Here is a 22,043-nt window from a genome sequence, read left to right as displayed (position 1 = left end):
TTTTATGAAAGGTTCTACTGGAAGCTGCTTTATTTTACTGTAAGGTTGGAAAGGCACATTGGGCTGGATTTAAAAGAATGCTTTAGAAGCAGCATCTTTGATGCACTCCAAAACAGCTAAAGGAATTTCCTGAGCCTGCTTGAGTGCTGAGACCCATTCACCATCACCACATAGATGTTCTAATCTTATTGGCAAATTGTTATTATCAACAGCCAATTCAATCCAAATTTCAGGATTTTGCCAAAGCTCGGGAAGTAAATTTCTGAACTTTTTTTTTCCATGTTCCTTCCCAAAGCCTAAACTGTGTGGACGACAAGAGAGAAGAAAAAAGCTGCCAGATGTCAAAGGGAACTATAGATTTCCTGCTAAATTTGCTTTCAAAAGGTTGCGAAAGTATTTACTTTCGCTTCCAAATTCCATATGAGCTTTGCATAAATCCTGAATTGCTTGTTGGGGGAAGGGGTCCCAATCACCATGGACAACACCCCCTGTTTTTGACCATCGATATGTGACAGGAGTAGCAGAAAAGCCGGGATTGGTTCTTGCTTCCGGGTTCTCAGCTCCTCCCCACCCCCCCCAGGCATGGGAACTGGGACTGTGGGCAGGGATACCATGGGAACCAGAGGCAGGGAGGGGCTGGAGGCTTGACTCACAAGGGGTGGAGTTGGAGGGCGGAGCTTTGAGGGTAGGGGCAGAGTCAGAGGAGAGGGTGGTGTCAGGGGCAGCACTGAAAGGAGGAGGGGTCTGGGGAGAGGAAAGGGTTGCTCAGGTTATGAAAGGGATTATGGGAAGAAGGAGGGGAGGGACAAAGAAAGAGGCTTCTCATGGCACCAGCCATTTTGGGGAACAAAGGAAAAAAATCCCTCATGGTCCCCTCCATTTTGTGATCCCCCCACAAAATTGAAACTAGCATGGGGATCACTAAGATGGGGGTTTGGGGCACCTGAACGGTCTGCAAAAGTAAACTGAACACGGGATTTACAAACTGGGGAAGAAGGGAGGTTTGGGGAAAGTTTAGGGGTTTCTCGAGCAGTCTGGCCAGGATTACTTGAGCAGGGGGAATCAGGAATTCAGGGGAAGCCAGGGGAACTGCAGCTTCCCTGCACTGTCTGGTGGGCTGCTTTCCTCAGAACACCCGAGTGTGCGGAAGGGATTTTAGGGTCGGGAGAAGGAGAAACTGAGGCAACTGGGGAAAATTCATTAGGAACTGGCTGTTTTTTCACTTCATTTTGCTTTTGCAGTGCAAGCTGAACTTGCAAGCTCCAGAGAGCAAAATTTGAAGTTTCTGTGTCCTTTGGAGTGCCTAATTCAGCCAATTTGTTTGCAACAGCCTCCCAAAATTCTGGGAAGCTTATTTGTTCTAAGAACACATGGGGAAAGTGAGAAAACAACCAGTGAATAAATTTTTTCAACTGTTTCTTTGAACAATGTGTCCCACCATCATCCAAGGCACTTATAACTTGGTAAAATACCCTTTTTTGAGACACAGACAGCCTAGCACACATTTTTGGCTCAGATTTTAAGTTTCTGTGTCCCATTTGATTGCAACTGGGAAACTGAAAGAAAAAACAAAACAAAACAAAAAAACCCGCTGGAGAAAAAAAAAAGGGGGGGGGGGGGGAGGAGAAACTGTTACTTTTTCCACCCTGGGGCTGTGCAGCCTAAACTGAATTGGTTTTAAAAGCACCCTGAAACAAGCACCCTGAAGGTTTGCCCTGAAGGCAAGAACCTTCCCCCAAAGGAAAAACCTTTCCCTGACATTTAAAAACTCTGAAAGATTTTTTACTTACCAAACTCCAGTGTGGAGACAAAAAAACTTCCCAGCTGCTGCCCATTGCCTGAAAATGACCCTTTGGTGCAAAAAAGCTTCCAGTTTCAGTTCCCAGGGTCGGCTGTCCACGAACATGTGGTCGCTTTCTTCTGGGATCTGGTTGCTGTTCAGGAGGCTTCTTCACAGCAGTCTGATGGGTTTTTTAAGGAAGACCACAGCCTCTCTCTGTGGATTCTGGCATTTCAGGGACTCCACGGTAAACACCAGGCCTGATGGGTCTGTCTCTGTGTGGATGGGCCACGTTTTTGGACTCACGTGCCTGTGTGAAGTTCCTCGGCCATGTGCTCCACGCATGGTTCTTCGAGCCTTCTCTTGGGAGCCACTTGTGGCACCACGCTTGGGTGTCACTTGGTGCAGTATCTCTCAGAGCCCTCCAGCTCCATTTTTGCCTTGGCCAGCTTGAGAGACAAACCACAGTTAGAAGGATTTTTCCTCAGGGCCCCAAAGATCCCAGAGCAGCTGTGAACCTTTTCCTTTAGAGAGAGCAGGTCTCCGTCAATGGCAAAGGAAAGAGTCTGCACTTGATCCTAGGGGAATCAGGGCTTTTTTCAGTCTTTCTCCTTTGGTCCTGCCCCTGCAGGGTCAGGAGCCCAGTCCCTGTCCCCCAGCCAAGAGAAATCCCTGTGCTTTTTCTGGCTTTTATCCAGGGGGAAGGGGCTAAAGGCAGGGACAAGCCACTACCCAATCAGGGATAAGGTGGGAGGGGAATAGAGTTGGATTATATTCCAGTGTGGGAGAATGGGCAGGGAAAAGGAACAGGGACAAACTTCAGGATGATACATTTTCCAGGGGAACAGGGGAGTACAGAACAAATGACTACATAACCCAATGTAAAAATGAAATACAATATACACCCACATAATACACAACAACAGCTGTGCCAATCACCTCCGAGGCAGCTTGAACTCCTGCATAGGCAGCCAAGATTTCCTTCTCTGTTGGAGTGTCGTTGGCTTCAGACCCTTTGTAACTTCAGTTCCAGAATCCCAGTGGTCGGCCTTGAGTCTCCCCAGGCACCTTCTGCCAAAGGCTCCAGGACAGGCCATTGTTCCCAGCTGCTGAGTAGAGCACGTTCTTCACCTCTGGTCCCAGCCTGACTGGGCCAAGGGCTACCACATGAGTGTTCTCCTGCTTGATCTGGGCAAAGGCTTGTGGCTGTTCAGGGCCCCAGTGGAAATTGTTCTTCTTGCGGGTAACCAGGTAGAGAGGGCTCACAATCTGGCTGTACTCAGGAATGTGCATCCTCCAGAAACCTATGGCACCTAGGAAAGCTTGTGTTTCCTTCTTGCTGTTCGGTGGAGACATTGCAGTGATCTTATTGACAACCGCAGTGGGAATCTGACGTCGTCCATCTTGCCACTTTACTCCCAGGAACTGGATCTCTTGGGCAGGTCCCTTGAGTTTAGTCTTCTTGATGGCAAAACTGGCTTCCCGGAGAACCTGGATGATTTCCTCTCCTTTCTCAAACACTTCCATTGCCATGTTCCCCCACACAGTGATGTAATCAATGTACTTTACATGTTCCAGAGCCTCACCCTTTTCCAGTGCAGCCTGGATCAGTCCATGGCAGATGGTGGGGCTGTGTTTCCACCCCTGGGGCAAGCGGTTCCAGGTATACTGCATGCCCCTCCAGGTGAAAGCAAACTGAGGCCTCCATTCTGCTGACAGAGGAATGGAGAAAAATGTGTTAGCAATGTCAATTGTGGCGTATCAGTTTGCTGCCTTGGACTCCAGCTCATACTGGAGCTCCAGCTTGTCTGGCACAGCAGTGCTCAATGGTGGAGTCACTTCGTTTAAGGCACGGTAGTCCACGGTCAATCTCCATTCTCTGTCAGACTTGGACACAGGGTAAATGGGGCTGTTGAAGGGTGAGTGGGTTTTGCTGACCACCCCTTGGGACTCCAGCTTACGGATCATCTTGCGGTTGGGGATCATGGCATCTCTGTTTGTCCAATACTGTCAGCGATGCACTGGTACTTGTTGCTCTTCTACCTTCAGGAATCCTACTGCAGATGGGTTCTCCAACAGTCCAGACAAGGTATTCAATTTCTTAATACCCTCTGCCTCCACAGCAGCTATTCCAAAAGCCCCCCTGAGTCCCTTAGGGTCTTTGTAATAGCCATTCTGGAGGAATTCTATGCTCAAAATACACGGGGCCCCTGGGCCAGTCACATCTGGATGTTTCTGCCACTCCTTCCTGGTCAGGCTCACCTTGGGTTCTAACAGAGTCAGTAGCTGTGATCCCCCTGTCACCCCGGCAATGGAAGTAGATTCTGTCCCCACATGTCCCGACGGTATCAGGGTACACTGTGAACCAGTATCAACCAAAGCTTCATATTTCTGTGGTTATGATGTGCCAGGCCATCGAATCCACACAGTCCAAAAGACTTGGTTTTCCTGTGCCTCCTCCTGGCTAGAGGCAAGGCCCCTCTAGCACTGGTCATTATTCCCTTCATGGGCATACGTAGTAGAGAATCCTTCAAGGGGGTCCAACAGAGCCTCCTCACTTCTGTAATACCTGGGAGCTTGGTCATGGGATGCTGAGGCTACCTTCATCTTAGTGGAACCCCCTCAGTTAGTGCTTCTCTCCTTGAGCTCATACACCCGTGCTGCCAGGGCAGAAGTGGGTTTCCCATCCCACCTTCCCATGTCTTCCCCATGGTCATGCAGAAAAAAACACAGGTCAGATCTTGGAGTGTACTCTCTCTAGCTGGGGGATGTTGGACTCTGATTCTGAGGCCTGTAATTCATACCGGTGCCATATGGGAACTGTTCCTCCTTGTTTCCTCCCTCATCTCCTTCATTTCCTCTTTGAGTTCTTTAACTACAGCAGAGACATGCGCTTCCATTGGGCCATTGATCATACTCTCATAATTTCTGAGTTTGTTGTCTGCAGAGCCCACTGTCTCTCGGTTGTCCTCGGCATTAATTGTTGCAATGAATGTGGCATATTGAGATGGTCCTAGAGTTGCCAGATTCCTTAACATTTGTCCTGTGCATCTAACTTTGTCGGGGTCATTATCATGCTGTCCGCTCCTCCCAAAAAGTAATTCCAATACTGCCACTTCTCTCAGCTTTTGGATCCCCTCCTCAAGGGTCTTCCAGTGCATTCCATGGTGGCACTCCTGCATTTGTTCTTTGTGGACAAACCTCTCTCTTACATTCATTAAAAGCCGCTCCCAAAGGGAAGGGGGCCCTGGCTCCCTTATGAATACCTGATTCAAACCTGAGTCCTGGCTCAAGGGCCCCAAATTCCTTGCCTCATCACTGTCTAGTTGCACACCTGTACCCATAAGGTCCCAGACCCAAAGTAACCAGGCTGTACAAACCCCACATCCCCGTTGTACAATATCTTTTTGCAGATTACGCTGACTTTCATACGACAGGGACTCAGTGATGATCTCAACCTCTGACTCCCCTGCAGGTTGTGAGGGCCCTCCTTTCTTATCCTTGTTACCTGGGTTTGCCAATTTCACCTTAGACTTCTTTGTTTCCACAGGGGCCACTGCTGCTGGCTGTGGCTGCCCCTGTGGTTCAGCTGGAACCTGGACAGTTGTAATGTCTGTGGGTTGCGCTGCTGCACCATCAGACTCTCCTTTGTTGGGGCAGGGGGAGGGTTTCCCACCAGCTGGGGCTAAGGAGGCCATTACAGGGGAAAGGTACTCCCTCAGCATCTGGCCCATCTCATGGATCTCCTTCACTCAATCTGGGTGGTTTATTTCTGAGGCAGGCTGTGGGGCAGGGTCAGGCTGTGGGGCAGGGTCAGGCTGTGGGGCAGGGTCAGGCTGTGGGGCAGGGTCAGGCTGTGGGGCAGGGTCCTTATTCTCTAGGGTAGGTATCAGCGTGCTTATCCAGGTCAATCTCCTCATATCTCTAAATGCTAAACAGAACAGGCATACCAGCAACACCAGCCACTGTATGATATCATTAGCATTCAGATATTTGTACCCTTCAAAAACTGGTGGGGTAGACCCAAAGAGCTGGGTGAAGGGTTGGGAAAAAATTTCCCCTGGTGTCATTTCCTCACAGCAGGTACCATTGTTAAAGTAACCCCCAAACACAGAGTTAGTGTATGATAGCCCTGAATCCATGTGCCTGCCTTCCAGAGGAAGTTAAAAATCTACGAATTCCTCACCTTGTTAACCCATATAGCACACTGGATGACAGCCACAGTTGCCTTAGTTACAGGGCCCATGTTTAGATAAGGGCCTGGAAATGGGAGAAATATGACCAAAACTGCATGCCACCTGAACCAGGGTAAGCCAGACCACATAATATCCAGTACACAAGAACATAGGCCGCTTAAAAATTGTTATTCCTTTTTCTCTCAATGCCCTCATGCCTCATGTTGGGCACCAAATTCTGTCTTGGTTTCAAAAGACAGTTGTCTACTAGGGAAAGCTAGAGCTTCCCTTGGAATGGAGAATGTAAACCCCCTTCCCTCCAAATTATTATAGTTTTGCAATTAGGGGCTTTCAGACAAAAATACGGGAATAGGAGTAACAGTTCTTTACTAGGGATATTAAAAAAAAAAAAAAACAAAAAAAACCCCACAACATACAAAAAAATCCAAAAAACCACCAACCCACCAAAAAACAAACCCCCCCCCCCCCCCCCCCAAATGCAGTAGTACAAAAAAAACCAAGCAAGCAAGCAAACAAAAATCCTGGAAAAAGCCCTGGTACCCTGTTGGTCAGAGTGTTGGAAGCAGTCCAAATAGATCGTACTGGAGTAACAAATGTGGTTCTGGAGAGTAGAGTTGATCCTGTAGAAGGTCCAATGGTGGTGAGATGGGTCTGGTATTCCTCCGGGATCCAGTGGAAAAAACAGGTACCTGATGGTCTTTAGTCTCAGTTTTTATCTAGCTAGGAACAGCTGGCTCCTCCCCCACTGTGTGGAGCATCTCACAATGGGATGATGGAATGTGTCATGTCACTGGGGGGCCCTAATGGCCCATTATCAGAAGATGTCCCCCTGGAGGATGGAGGGGTGGTGAAAGAGATAAGAAACACTGCCCCACCTGGTTTTAATGGATGGGCCATTATCAGAAGGCATCCACCCCCCTCCCCCCTGGAGTCACAAAAACATCTCCCCAACAGCTTTCAACAGATGAAATAGAATACACCTTTTTTTTTGTTACATAACCCAAGACATATACCAAAGCAGACTTAATGTCAGAACAAAGATAGTTTAAATTCCTCGACTATAGCAAAGAGGCAAAACTTCCATTTTTACAGCTTTCATTGATGCTGTCTGCAAAAGATATATGTATCTTGAATAATCTTCAGAAAGCTTCACTGTTGATTTATTTTGGGGGATTTTTCTACAGTTGTTTTCAGATTTTTTTTAGGTTTTATATACAGATACAGATTCATGTGCCACTGTCATGGAAGCACTGATGGGTTTCTATTCAGTGAAGTTCAAGTAATTCAAAATTCTTTCTGTTGAATATTGAGATTAATTCTTCTCCTATGAACACGTGTTCAAAATCTGGTCATGATCTACATCCAAATTATTTTCTGATGGGATGGAATGTTTGAAATCTTGACTTTTGAAAGAGTGAAGGACATGAGGTTAGTATGTGTTGTGCTTTGTTGTGGCAATTCCCCTCTCTTTTATAAGCATCTCTAGTATGATTTTTGTGGATTGAAATGAATGAAGGTGTGACAAAAAAATTGTAATATTACTGCTGCATGTGCTACAAATTGGAATCTGTTTGTTGCCTTTTAAGTCTCCTGAAGCCTCTGTGATTTCCCCTAGAACAAGCTGGAGGCACCCACAGTGACACTGAGGAGCTGCAGGCTCTCATCAGATATGATGACACAACACCAACAATTCAGAATTCCTCTTACAAACTATGCAGACTAGGTTAGCTCATTAGCTTAGTATCTGGGGTGGATAAATTTGAACATGAGGGCTTCTCTCTTGCTTCTGAAAATTATAGCTGTTTTCCAAACAAAACACTTGTAATTAAAAATACAATGTCTTTTCAATAACCTTGTCCCTATTTTATGCATAAAAATGAAGATGAAGGATTCTTGAATATTTTGATAGGGTTTTCTTTTTTATAGTACGTACAGATATAATAATAGACTTTAGATGCTGTAAAAGACATGTACAAAAAAGGAATAAACTTTTCACCATGCTCATGACTGACAGGAAAAGAGTAGTATATTTAAGTTGCAACTTATGTCTGTTTTAAGGATGAATATTATGGATAAGGCTCTCCTGCTTGTGAGCATGAAAAATAGGCCACCTGCAGAGACTGGGGAGTTGGTATCCTCAGTGATTTTTTAAAAGGATTCTGAAACTGGGCTATGACCCCTGAAGAAGGGAAAGGTGAAAAGGAGGTCACAAAATACTAGTGATCTCTGGGTACAGTTAGTGGCTGTTAATTTCTGGCTGCTATCCAGTCTCTCCACAGTGGGGGAATGGATTTTTACACCTGCAGCCAGTAGTTAGAAATGAAACTAAGTTGCTGCCAGCAATTAGAGGATTTTGGCTTTTAATATAGATTCTCATGAACAGGAATTACAATTGCATGTCACTAAATTAGGGGAGCTGAGGACAAGCAAAAGCAACAGGAGTTTATTGCACAAAAGAAGAATGATTCCAAAAGTCAGTCAATCTTGCAAAAAATGTGAATAGGGATAGGGGGTTAGACTAATTTCTGTCAAGACTATTAGATATTTGCTTCCACTGTAGTCAATGGAAGAGGCTCAGTAGCTGGGACCTTTGGGGGTCCCTTCTAACAGTTATAACTCTGCTTTTGATTTTGCCTATGAGGCATGAGACTGGAGAGCCGAAGTCCATCCATAGCTGAAGCGTGACCCTTAGCTAAGGCATTTTTCTTCTCCTGGCACACATCTCTTCATCATGTTTTTCACCAGACCTGTTGTGCCTGGAGTGCAGAGTGAACCTGCCTGCCCTCCTGCTCCCATTTGGCAGTCACACCAGACCTTAATATCTATACTTTTTATGAGGGTTGGTTTACCACAGCTTAAATCTGTAGATGGAAACAATTGCTTCATGCAAGACTGAGGGCCGTGTGGTGGGTGGATCTGAAAGGGTCAGATTTATATGCATCAAAACATGCCAAACTGTGAAAAGAGAAATACCTGCCCAGGTTTGTTTACTCAATGCCTTTCAAAAAACAGTATTTATTTAAACCCTTCTGCCTCTGACTGCCCCACAGGTCTGTACAACTTTGAACTTCACACTTTGTATAGTAGGTTAAAATTCTGCCTCCTAATAATAAGAAACTTTCAGAGACAATATTAATCCAGAAGGTAGTCATTTAAGTCATTTGCCCCAAAAGAAACTGAGAAGATAGCTAATATCTTTTTTATTGTGGCAGCAGATTGTTTATTTTTCATCAGAGATGTGTTGTGCTGTCCTAAATCTTTATGCAGCTCATTGATGAAGAAAGCATTCCAACAATGCTCATCACATTTTAAAATTAACATGGTATATATTTATAAAAAAACTAAAATGTGAAGTTACTGATGTTTCATAAATATAAATAAACAAACAAACAAATAAATAAATAAATAAATAAATTTATATTTATATTTATATAAATAAATAAATTTATATTAAAAATACTTGCTGTCTTCATATGGTCCAGTGGTGATTTGAATGTATACTTTTGTTGTTGTGGGTTGTTTTTTTAAAAATTTTTGTTTGTTGGTTTGTTTGTTGTGGGTTTTTTTGTTTGTGCCTTTTTTTTTTTTTTTTTTTTTTTTTTTTTTATTTGCTAAGGATGTCAACATTTTTTTTGATGAGTTAGAAGGTGTGAACAGCCCTTCCAAAGATGATGATTCCCTGCTTCACCATGGTAACTTGACCAGTACTTCGGATGATGCCAGTAGGCTGGAAGTTGTGGGAGAGGTAAGGACATGGAATTATTAATACAATATTTATTCATGCCCATTATAAAGATGCAACAAATGTAATTTGATTTAAAATTTCATTCTCTAACATAAAATTGTGTCTAATATTTCTCATGAGAACTGTTTATAATGCTGAAATATAAAGATTATAATGCTGAAATATAAAATATCTCAAATTCAAAAGTTTCAATTTCATGCACCCTCAGTGAAACATCTATACAAATCTAAGGCTTCAGTGCTTCTGAAAAAGCTGGAAATTTTTTCTCTATATTCATCCTTTAAGGGGAAAGAGTGTGGAGAGGATTTATCTACAATTCCCATGAGAGGCGTTGGGTGTCAGTTATGAGACACATTCCCTTCCAATGAAGAACAATTATGACATGATGATGCATAACGGTGATTCAGAGAACATACCAGGGAGGGAACATTCAGCACATAGTCCCTTTTAAAATCTGTCTTAAAGCAGGCGAAGTGTCATGGACCCATGATGAAAATTTAGCCCTTAATTTCTTCCTGTGTTTTTTGTGATGAAAGGAAGAATATGCCCTTTAATTTTGCCTTTCACTGCCCTGCCACCCATGGATGTTAGGGTTGTTTCTTCAGCAAGTGAAGAGACCAGGGACTTCTCTCCTTTCCTTCACCTCAGGAATGGAGCTACATCTAGACTACTTACTGGACTGGTCTGGTGTTACCTGCAAGTTGTGCCTGAGGAATTTTTGGCAGAGGGCTGACTGGAACAGATCAGAACTGGCAAGGACCATGCTAGTAATTAAAGAGTGGAAAACCACAGGACATTGCTGAGGGTCCTGCCCTGACCTCTTTTGTTTGCTAGTTTTGAAAGAGTTTCGAAGAGGCAATTAGACATTACCTTTTTCAGGAGCTAGAGGGTTTTGTGGTACAAGTTATTTTGTGCAACACTGCCGAGGAGAGAGAGATTTTCTTTGTTCTAGAAATTCAGCCCATAGAGAGCTGCACTCCTTGAATGTTTAGACAGATAATTAAAGCAACAAAATTCAGGACACCCTGAATATGTTTGACCTTGCTCACAGTTTCATCTTCTTTAATCATAGCGCTTCCCTAGCTTCCCATACAACATACGAAGGACCCTCTTTGCCTGCTTGTACCATAATAGGTTAATCTGAAATGATATTCCCATGTTGTATTTTGGGACCATGTACCATATGGCCTTTAGCAAAAAGGAACAGGTGAAAGGCACATGATTTTCGTAAGTTAAAGAGGAAAAATTAACGGAAAATGATCAGAAAGACATGCTGCTGTAATGTAATGGTATTGAAAAAACAATACCTCAAAACATTTTTTTTCCATCTTAGATGTGTTCTTCTGTTTTTCTAAAGGGAAAGGGAAAACCTTTGAGGAATATGAGCAGATTTAAGGGGTCTTTTTGTAACCATAACTGAGGAAAATACCAATATAAGTCATATATAGGAGTAAGATGAGGGAAAAAAAGATGAAAATTGAAGGTCTTGATGGGACTTCAGGGATGCCGTAGCCTACCAAAATATGTTTCAAAGTACTTGGTCCCTGCTAAAATGAAGAAGGAAAAGATACACATGTTATATGGTTTGTATGGATATGTGTAGGTCAGCCCTTTGGCCTAAAGCTCTCCTAGCATATGCATGTATGTGGGTCACGTCTGAATGCTGATGGTTCCCAGCTGAGCATCTGAGAATATAAAAACTACTGTATTCCTTGGAAAACAAGTCCAAATTATACAACACATATTACAATACAGTCATAAACAGAAATGCTAAGCTTCTTGTTAGAGTGAAATCTTCAGTGTTCTACTTTCTTCCAGCATCCTTTTTTACATGAAAGAATGGAGGTTTGACATACGTGACCACAGCACTTTTTCACCAAAAAAACGGCAGACAGACCTAGTGCTATATATTTTTTCTTCATCAGTTTAGGAAAACTGAATTTTGATGTCATACCACAGGTAAAGGAGATGCAATATCTGGAGGAAGGTAGGACAAAATTCTGTCTGGAATAGCATAAGCCTGTAATAGTTGGATGATGCAGAAGTCCTGCAGCTCACACTGCTGAACCAGCCCTGATGGTCTCTGTAACATGTTAGATCCTCAAGAGTTCTTGCAAGTCCAGACTCAGTCTATAAAATTGCCTTAGAGTCTGTAACAGAGGGCCAGAGAACAGAGGGCCTTCCCAGAGGCCCTAACAGTCTAATAGGGTTTATCAGTCTGGATTTAATATAAGTGTTCCTAAAATGAAAAGGACCTTTATGTACAGGTAAGGGTGTCCAAGCTGCCTTTCTGAGTTAAAAATTACAATGCTGTAGTTTGTAGTGTTTCACAAGCCCAAGAGAAATAATTGTCCCAGGCAGTCATATTTGTAGTGGAAGAGGTCTGACAAGTCAAATACCTTGGTTAAATCTCATAGATACTCTAATATAAGGTTCTGTCTGCATTCGTTGATGAGTCAGTGCGGGGCAAACCAATTTTCTTCAGAGTAAGCAGAAACATAGGAAGGGGCAAATCAATTTTTCCAGTGGAGTCACTACTGCATGGAGAGAAGGACACATTTCTTACGGTACTCTTGGGAGGAGTCTGAGTTCAGGTGAGGAGTGTACATTTGAAATGGATCTCCCAATTGCCCCTAGCTATGACTTCTTCGCAATCCAGAGCAGTGTTGGATTTTAAACCTGTATTCCTTATGGATGTAAATCCAGTGAGTCGTTTGGACCAGACTACAGGCGGCCAAAGTGAGCCCTTAAGCCTAATTAGCAGATCCTCAGCATGGGTTGTTTTGCTCTACAGCTCCTTTCCTATTATGCCAAAAATACATGCTGACTCTGACTACTGAACAGGAGGCTTGCCAGGAGCGTTAGAAATCACAACAGGACCACTAAGCTGACCCACAGCCTCTAAATCTCCTGCTACAACCTTCCTTTATTTAAATAACCTTAAATATCCTTTCAGATGTTGGGCATTTTTTATATCTTCTTGACAAAGATTTTTAATGAAAAAAGATAAAATGTGCGTTCTGAGCTGTTTTCACATTTAATGTTCTATAAAAAATACTTCTCATACCTTGATGATATCATTTATCAGCATGATATGCAGTATAGATATAAATAGTTTGCTACTGTTTCATCCTTAGAGATTAAATCTTTTTTCCTGCCTTCTTTTTGGGCTCTAAGAACTGTTCCACTGTATCAAGTCTGCCCTAAGTTGTGTCAGGAGATAGGAACTGTAATGAAAGGATGTTAGAAAAATTCCCTTCTTCCTTTAGTGAACTGGATGTACCAAGGAGATGGAATATTTGGGATGCTTTCATTGTTTTTTCCATTTAATCAAAATGCCTGCTGAGAATCAGAAAGATAGCTTGCACTAAACTCTTAGAATGGGAAAATTGTTTTTGGGGGGAGGGGTCCTCTAAAAGAAAATTTCCCTATTGTAATGTTCACTTTGTGACTTGAATTCAGAAGCAATTCTCCTATGGAGAAAGTATTTTGAAAATTCCTTCCTTCCCTCAGATGTGAAAAACAAATTATTCTTTTTTTTCAGAAACTTGATTGTGCATTATAGGGCAGGGCTATTTTTGGCAGGAATAGCAGAGCATGTTTTGGAAAAACAGAGGTAAATTAGCTTAACCTTCCCTTCAGCTTAGGGCTGAACTGATCCTGAGGTTCCTGAAAGTCCTTGCCCTTTATACTGCTCAGAGGGAGTGATATTTGTTCCCATGTATCCTTCAGAGTGTACATTTTATGCATGAAACACTCCAACAATTGCAAACTGCCATGCAATTTCAACTTCTCTGAAAGTGCAAGCTTAAACCCTGGGAAGGAGTTGTATAATGCAGAAGTAGTGTTAAATTGTGAGGAGGACCTGTAGAGAATTTCATCTCATGACTTACTGGAAAAAACCCCAGTAGTTTGGTCTTTTATATCTCAGGAGAGTGACCTGTTTGTCTTCTTATTAACAGTGAAATCAAGTTGTGTTTTTCTGTCAGACCAAACTTTGGGGTTTTTTTGGGTTGGTTGTTTTTGGTTTTGTTTTGTTTTTTAAGAAAGAGACAATATTTATTGCTTTTATTGTTTTTATGTGCTGCTACACCTAACACCAGGAGTTCTTTTCAAATAAATACAAATCCATCCTCAGCTATTCCTTAAGCAAGGAATATTCTGTAGTTAGTTGGATGAGGTATGGTGAGGTTCATACACAACCTTCATGTTGTTGTGTGTGTCCTTATGGGGCAAAGTAATGAAAATCTCCATGCCAGGTTTTCGTGTTCCTCACTACAGTAAATGTTAATGATAATGTTAATGTTTACTCTTTTCACATATACAAAGACATTCAGCCATATTAAGTTCTTAATTCTAAATTTACACTTCAGTAACACTATTTGCTGCTGTCTTCTATCAGTAAGGAAGTATTCCTAATCTTATCGAGGGTGGTGGAGGAGAGAGGTTCGCTTGTACTTTTATTCTCTCCTATCCCATCCCCATATGTCAAGGCATTTTCCTAAGGCCTCCCGATGCCCCTTAAGATCCCCTTTGGTAGGGAAGTCTGTGCTCTTCTCAGATAAAGTCAGAAGCACTGTATGTGAAGAGCCTAAAATTGAACAGCTTGTTGCGATTTTCTTCTCTTTCCTGTTGAGTATTACTGAAAACTGATGATGCAAACAGCACTGCAGCAATTATCAAGGCAAATTAACATTACTGAATTGCTTGATTTTCTCTTTGCAGGAAGTACCTGATAAGAACAAAATCAGTGGACTATATTTTAGAGATGGGAAATGTCGGATTGACTACATCCTTGTGTATAGAAAATCTAATCCACAGACAGAGAAGAGGGAAGTATTTGAGAGAAATATCAGAGCAGAAGGACTTCAAATGGAAAAAGAAGTAAGAGATCTTCCTTAAAATAACTTTCATGGTGAAGCTATGCTTTTAAGCATGCCTAAATATAGGCCAGAGCAGTACAAAAGTGTAGCCTAAAGGAAAATCAGACACAGGGATTGAAGGCCAAAACAGGCCATTACAGTCATCTTTTTCAACCTTATGCACAAGTAGGCCACAGAACTTCATCTGCTGTGCAAAACAAAAAAACAAGTTCTGGGTTTGAAAGGCCTAAATTCTACTGAGTGCAATCCATATTTCTGCAGCTACATTTTCTTCTAGCTACGTACTCTACTGTTAGCTGAGGCTCCTGGTACTCTTTCCAGAGACCTAACTAGATCCCTGCCTTCCTTTATCTGTCAGCTTAGGCACAGTGACATGAGAAGTATTTCACGAGTTTGAAAACAGCTTAAAGTTTCTTAAAGTCTTAACCCTAAGCATTGAAATAATTGGACAGTACACATGAATCATTTACATCTATGTTATTTCCAACATAATGTCCTAAATTAGTAGATCTTTTATGGACAAGAGTGTAGAAATTAGCAAAGTGTCTAAAATGTATTGATATGTTAGATAGCAGGAGCAAGGTTTAAAGAGATCATATCTCTTTTGCCAAGCTTATGATTTTTGTTAAACTTTGATAATGTGCTTTAATAGGGCTTAAGCCTCACTTCCATCCAGAACAGGTATTGCTGAGTGTCTACTTTTATTTGTGCCTGGTGGGCTCACACTCATGCTAATATGTATTGTCATGCTGCCACTAATTGAAACAGAAGAGGAATTTTCAGGATATAGGCTTTGATCAGTTAAACAGCTGTTACACATTATCTCCCTTTCTTTCACTGAATTCTTGGTACATGTATAAATAAATATTCTGTCTATGTGCTTGAAATGCACACCTCTTTGGAGAATACTGGGGAGGAAAAAAGGGAAGTCTTTACAGAAAAATGAAAATGTTTCTTTTCTTTAAATGTTTTTGATTGAACATGGTTTATTTAAGTGTATTAGGAGCATTTACTGGTTATACCTAAAGTTGCCCTAATCTGTTCCTTCAAATAAACTGGTTAAGTCATCATCTTCAGTGCTGCAGTAATCGATATATGTTTTCAATGCCAGAGATTATTCATTATTACATTTCCTGTATATGTGCTACTGTCTATAGGAGTTGTAACCCAACATCCATGAACATGAGAGTGTTGCTGCAGCTATTCACCTCTACATCCTTGAATTCTGCCCTGCTTCCACCAGGACAGATGCTGACAAAGTCTCTGAAATTTGGGCAGTGTAGCAAATGAATGGGGAATGAATCCTCCCTATTAATACATATATCCAATGGTTTCATGTAATTTTTTTCCTACTTTGTGGTTTTTGAAGATTTATTACTGTGATAAGGTCATCACGGAAAACTATGAAATGACTTTATATTTTAAGTATTATGAAACTTATTGCAACAATCTGCAGTGAAAACTTTTTCAAATTTATTATTTAAGCATTTACTATAGAGGTATTTTTGGCTTTCAGTACCATTTGTTTGACCTTTGCTGCCTAGGCTGCATGAGTGAATAATTTGATTATTCATTTCAGTTTCTATTTTGCTAGTGACATGCAGTTTTATTCTTACTAATCTCATTTGCCCTTGGAGTGACTTCTTGCCAGTGTCAGTAATTGTACATTTTCTAAATTCAGAATGATCAAAATGAGGTTGTGCTACATGAATCAGGCTAATGTTTTTAAAATCTAGGGTAGCAATCTTTTTAACGTATGACTCTGACCTAAAATTAAATCCTAGTATGTACATTTTATGATTGAGTTAATTTCTAAATTTAATTATAATCCTGAAGGAAATATGTACATTCTTAGTACACTCCCTCCTCCATCCTCAGAGATTAAGAACAGTGCTGCATAACACTTAGCTTTAAACTAAGGTGAGTGATCACCTAGTGTCTAGATTATTTCTCATTATTTTTCTTCTCCTTTTTTTGAGACTACACACCATTTTGAGTATTAATCCTGAAAAATTATAACTGCAGGGCTTTTTTCAAGTGGTTCACATGTAAAGTTTTCTAGTACCTCCCAGGGTCCAGCCCTGTTCCGGTAAATAGCTTAAATCATGTAGCAGGACAACTTCCCTGGACATTCTTTGTAAAATAAAAGGTTTTATAACAGGGAAAATAATAAACATAAACAGATTAAGAAAATGCAGGTTGAACACAGTGCAGAGACCATTCTGACACTGTTACGGCAGTCCCAAAAAGCTCCTTGGTTTCTTTGCTTAGTCCCTTTAGTACTTAATAGTCTAGGTGCGTTCCACTGGTAAATTGCCAATAAGGAAAGGTACAGATTTTGAAGGACAGTGACAAAGTCCAACGTGCTTCTCTCTTGGCATTGAGCCAGCTACAAAGAGAAAGACACAGAACTTTCTAGTTTGGCTTCCTTATATGTTTCAGGTAAACTGAAAGCCTTTTCCTTATCAGAAATACTCGCTTGGGAGTGGGGGGTGCATGACTACACACATGCAATACACTGCTTCCACTGAAAAAAGTTTTCTCCCAGATGAAACGAGAAGACTGTCTGTGGCTTTGGCCACAGAACATATCCAGAGACAAAAGGTACTAACTGTTGGACTGAAAGAAACTTTTTACCTTCTGTGAATATTGTGTGGTTGTTGGTTCATTCTCCTTTGAGTACTGGCTGTTCATATCTTGGCATTTTATTATGTTAGCCCTGTCCTTTTAATGTGAAACCATTGGCAGAGAGGAAAACTTACAGAGCTATCCACCCTGCAATTTCAAACCCTTTTGCCTCACTGCAGGAAGGAAGGAATGCACTGCAGTGGCTTGCTGACAAGTACAGCACAGTGAAATTCCCAGGAAGTGGTGAATGCAGGGAGCAGTGTTCACTTAGCAGCATGAAATGAGAAAGTGAATCTGAAATGAATTCACAACAGTTGAGATAACTTCAGGCACAATGTCAAGATCATGTAGCTGAGAAACTTTCCACCTCTAGGAAAAGGTGATAATATTTTGCAGATATTTCCCAATGAATTCACACTCACAGTCTTCAGTTCTACCACACCACTCTGCATCAGAAATTCTGCCAGATTTGATGCTCAGTACATACAGTAGTAAAGAATGAGGGGATTCCAGACCAAGGAACAGATATTTAAAATAATGAAAATTTTAACAAAAACATTAAAATAATGAAATAGTAGAGAAAAAAATTGTGATAAAACATTTTTAAGAGTGAAAAAAATTTAAAATAGTAAAAATAAAATTAAATAGTAAAGATTTAAAATTGAAAACAACACTCTAAGAGTGAATGCTAATTGAGTGGTACAGCACAAGTCATTTTATGACTCTTCCACCTTCTTTTCTGTGTATATTTGTTCTGGATAGGATGAGTGTGTTGACCCTGTAACAGCCAGATACTTACAGACCACATCCAACATGTGATCACATGCAGAGATGCTCAGATAAGGTAATCAGAAATGTAGGTCACTCCTGGAAAACAGACCCTATGTTCTTTTCAGCAAGGTGTAAAATTTCCTTTGTTCATTTATCATCTTTTCCAATGTCCCACAAGTGAGATAAGTAAGTGTGAAAATCTGGCTCTGGGATCCTTGATGACCCTGCTGCTCTCATTTTTCAATACACTTGAAAAAGACTTATGTGTGGGGAAAGTGGAGAGCACAGCTTCCAAATGGAACATGTTTTTTATGGGAGATGAGGTACCAATCACACTGTAAGTTTGTAGGCACTGATACCATTTGTAAATATCACGAGACTCATCCCTTCGAGAGCTGGTGGGAAAAGGTTAACACGGTCCACATTATGATGTTACATTTCAAATTCATCTAAATACAAGATAAACCTGAGATTTAGATCAATCCACTGACATGCAGAAGAGAATTACTTGTGATCACTTTCACGTGAAGAGAAAATATAGATAGTGTCTGTCATTCCAAATTAAATGTTCAACCCTGTGGCCCAGCAATTTCTGGAAGACCTGTCTTCTCCAGAGAGAATGAAGAGTCAGAATTACTTTGAGTCCATGATACTTTTCACAAAAATAAATATTTATAAATTTAACCTCATGGCCAAAATCTGGAGAGGTACCCTTTTCCCAAATTATTCCTGCAGCATGAATTACTGTTTACCTGTCCTAAATGACCAGGTAGAACTAAGTTGTTGTCAAGAGTATCTACAAATTCTGGTACACAAATACAGTAGTATAGATACCTCTCAGTAAAATAATTTTAACTATACTATGATAATCATGCATGAAGGCAGCCAGCATGCAGCAGAGATAATTTATATTACTCATTCACTTGCAAACTTTTTAAGCTGCACTGTAAAGTAAAGCAAATGCAGAATAGAGGTAAAAAAATCATACTGGATGAACAAACACAGACCACACTTGCATGTGTAATTTCTACAAGAGAAAAAGAAAAAAGTCATCCTGCTTTTTAACTAAAAACATTGTATCCAAAATTAATCTGATGTTGGGTTAGGATCTGATCATGTAGCCCTAGGAACAGACTACAATTAGTTTGAACCTGGCATGATTCTTTTGGTTTTTCTGCTTCTCATGACTGCACTAAACTAAGTCATACAGAGTATTTCTACTAATAAATGTACTTGATGCATTATGCTTAATGACTGTTCAAAGTTTTTAATTTATAGATTATATGTTGATTGCATGCAGTTTACTTGAAAAAGCATTTGATAGACAAGTAGAAAGTGAGTGATAGAAATGTCGTAAATGGGAACTAAGCACATAAGTAGTGAAAATAATATTCAGGCCTTCTATTTTACATATTTTTAATATTTATTGTCATTAATATCTCAGTATAAAAGCAATTAACTACTTTTAAAAAATACCATTCCTTACTGCCCTGGAAAGCAGGTCTCCTCACAGCTACTGCATGCAGAATATGCTTCAGAAACTAGTTTCAGATATTTTACGAGTAACAGCCAATCTATTTGGACTTCTGCTGGCACATTGATCTTTGCATCTCCCTGATAAAAGACATCAGTGTAGTGCTGGTCTAGTTTTTGGAAGAATGAAAGTTCTGTGGATTTTTTGTTATATGCCTGATTAAAAATTTAAACTTTGCCACCATAAGTGTCAAGCTGTCACCAAGAGCACCTCTAATTGCATTCGCTTTCTGCCTCAAGCAGCAGCTGACGTTTCTGGTGCAACATCTGGCAGCAAAAATACAGCTGGTGTATACAATAGGCAGTAGAAATATATAATAGGTGTTCTCTGGGGAAAACCCGAAAGAACAAGAAAGAAAAGCACAGTAAAAGCTTTAGTTGTGTTGTATGAACAAATATCTACTAGAGGGTCTACTCTGAGTCTTATATTAACGTGACCCTGGAAGTTATCTTTTGAAATATTTTTCAGTAGTTGATGCAATATAATTACAGAGTACTATTACTTCATGACTTTTCAAGTTTGCAAATAGATGTAGATAGGTTCCTGAAGAGCTAGTAATAGTTGTGTAAAGTAGTTTTTTTAATGTGGCTGTAACTTCATGGTAGTGAGGAAGGACATAAGAGGCTAGAAACATGTATTCAGTAAAATACTTATATTTAGCAGCAAATTGGAGTCTGCTTTCAAAATGATGAATGTTGAGAGAAATTACAGATGACAGAAAGAACACACAGAGTATCTCTGTGACTTTTAGCACATCCCTGAGTGTAAAAGGGAAACAGACTTATGACCATGTCAAAGTGAGGTAAAACTTAGAAATAAAGAACATGAAAAAGCTAAGAACTTCAAAGACTGAAACTTCTGAGCATTAACTATGTTCAGAAAGTGTTGATGTGAAAGAGGTATTACAATCAACAGCTATTGCATCTGAACTTAATCAAATACTATAATCTTTCTGGAAAAAAAATGGCATCTACTCCTTTTTGTTCTTGTTGTTAGAACTGCAGAGCCAAAACAGTTATGAGAGACTGATCTGCTTTTTTCTGGTTGGTGCATCATCACAGCAATTCTTCATGAGATTCCTGTTACATAAATGTTTTTTTCTGATTGTGATTCATGGGTAGAAAAGAATTAAGCTGACTTCCAGACCCCAAGTGGCACTTGCAGATCTGAGTTAGAAAAGGTGTTTTATAAACGTAGCTTATGTAATTTGGTTCTCCGAGCAGTGCACAATAAAATCTCAGTGCCTTTCTAGTTGATTCCAAGTTTATTTTTCTGTTATGACTTCAGTTTATCCAGTTATTGAAAGAACAATAACTTTTTTGTAGTTTATTGCTCCTCTAGATATCCATTTAATCAACCAGGCATACAGTTCAAACCAGAGTGCTCTAGTCTGTGGTCAACTGACTTTTTACAACTTGCCAGGGGAGTTTGTGTAGTAGCCAGAAGCAAGCTGCGGGTCAGCTGGAAAATATTTTCATGGCTGCTAGCTTTTATTTGGTGCTTATATCCTTTCCCTGTCGTGTTGAGCTTACTCTGCACATATCAAAAGCACCCATCCACTAGAGAAAAGAGTGGCTAGGAAAAGCTTCCACCACTGAAATCATATCAGCTGTCCTCTGAGCTTTTTGACAGAGAGAAGGATAGCTATGAGCATGCCTATGTTCTCACGTAGGCATGTACCAGGAAGCACGAGAGTGTCGATTATCCCTACTGTGCATGCATGATAGGTCAAGCAACATGCAGGATGTCACCTATGGCTAACAAGTTTCCTTTAGGCCAAACAGGCATTTGGACAAAACTTTGGAGAAGATGAGACCTTGTATTGGTTTTGCATGGCAATGTTTTGGAGGTACGTGGGGCTACAGGGATGGCTTCTGTGAGAAGCTATTAGAAATTTCCCTCACATCTATCAAAGCCAGTGCTACACAACTCCAAGATGAACCCACTGTTGGCCAAGGCTGAGCCCATCAACAATGGTAGCACATCTGCAATAAAGTATTTAAAAATTAATAAATCTGCTGCAGAACAGCAGCCAAAAGAGAGGAATGAGAAAATGTGAGAGAAACAACTCTTCAGACACCAAGGTCAGCGAGGAAAAAAGGGGAGGAGGTCCTCTAGATGCTGGAGCTGAGATTCCCCTGCAGCCCATGGTGCATACCATGGTGAAGCATCTGTGCCCCTGCAGCCCATGGAGGTGCACAGGAGAGCAGATATCCACCTGTTGCCTTTGGAGGACCACATACTGGAGCAGGTGGATTCCCAAAGGAGGCTGTGAACCTGTGGGAAGCCCACACTAGAGCAGGCTCCTGGCAGGACCTGTGGCCTCCTGGAGAGAGGAGCCCATGCTGGAGAAGATTTGTTGGTAGGACTTGTGACCCCATGCAAGAGACCCACACTGGAACAATCTGTTCCTGACAGACTGCATCCCATGAAAGGGACACATGCTGGAGAAGTTTTTGAAGAACTGCAGCTTGAGGGTAGGACCCAAGTTCGAAAAGTTAGTGGA

The 22,043-nt window shown here is 41.1% G+C and overlaps 1 protein-coding gene across 7 annotated transcripts in view; it reads left to right on the top strand.

The window, feature by feature from the left end:
- ANO4 (anoctamin 4) overlaps positions 1-22,043 on the top strand; it is a 244,889-nt gene that overhangs the window by 127,990 nt on the left and 94,856 nt on the right. For all 7 annotated transcript variants that reach the window (XM_058420325.1, XM_058420324.1, XM_058420326.1 and 4 more), the window contains 2 exons: positions 9,585-9,721; positions 14,447-14,605. In XM_058420325.1, the coding sequence (XP_058276308.1) occupies positions 9,585-9,721; positions 14,447-14,605 (296 nt within the window). The remainder of the gene's footprint in view (positions 1-9,584; positions 9,722-14,446; positions 14,606-22,043) is intronic.

The sequence above is a fragment of the Hirundo rustica genome, chromosome 4 (genome assembly GCF_015227805.2).
Source record: "Hirundo rustica isolate bHirRus1 chromosome 4, bHirRus1.pri.v3, whole genome shotgun sequence".
In the NCBI taxonomy this organism is placed as follows: Eukaryota; Metazoa; Chordata; class Aves; order Passeriformes; family Hirundinidae; genus Hirundo; species Hirundo rustica.
Note: the sequence above shows the minus strand (reverse complement) of the source record. Positions and strands in the feature narration are given on the sequence as shown.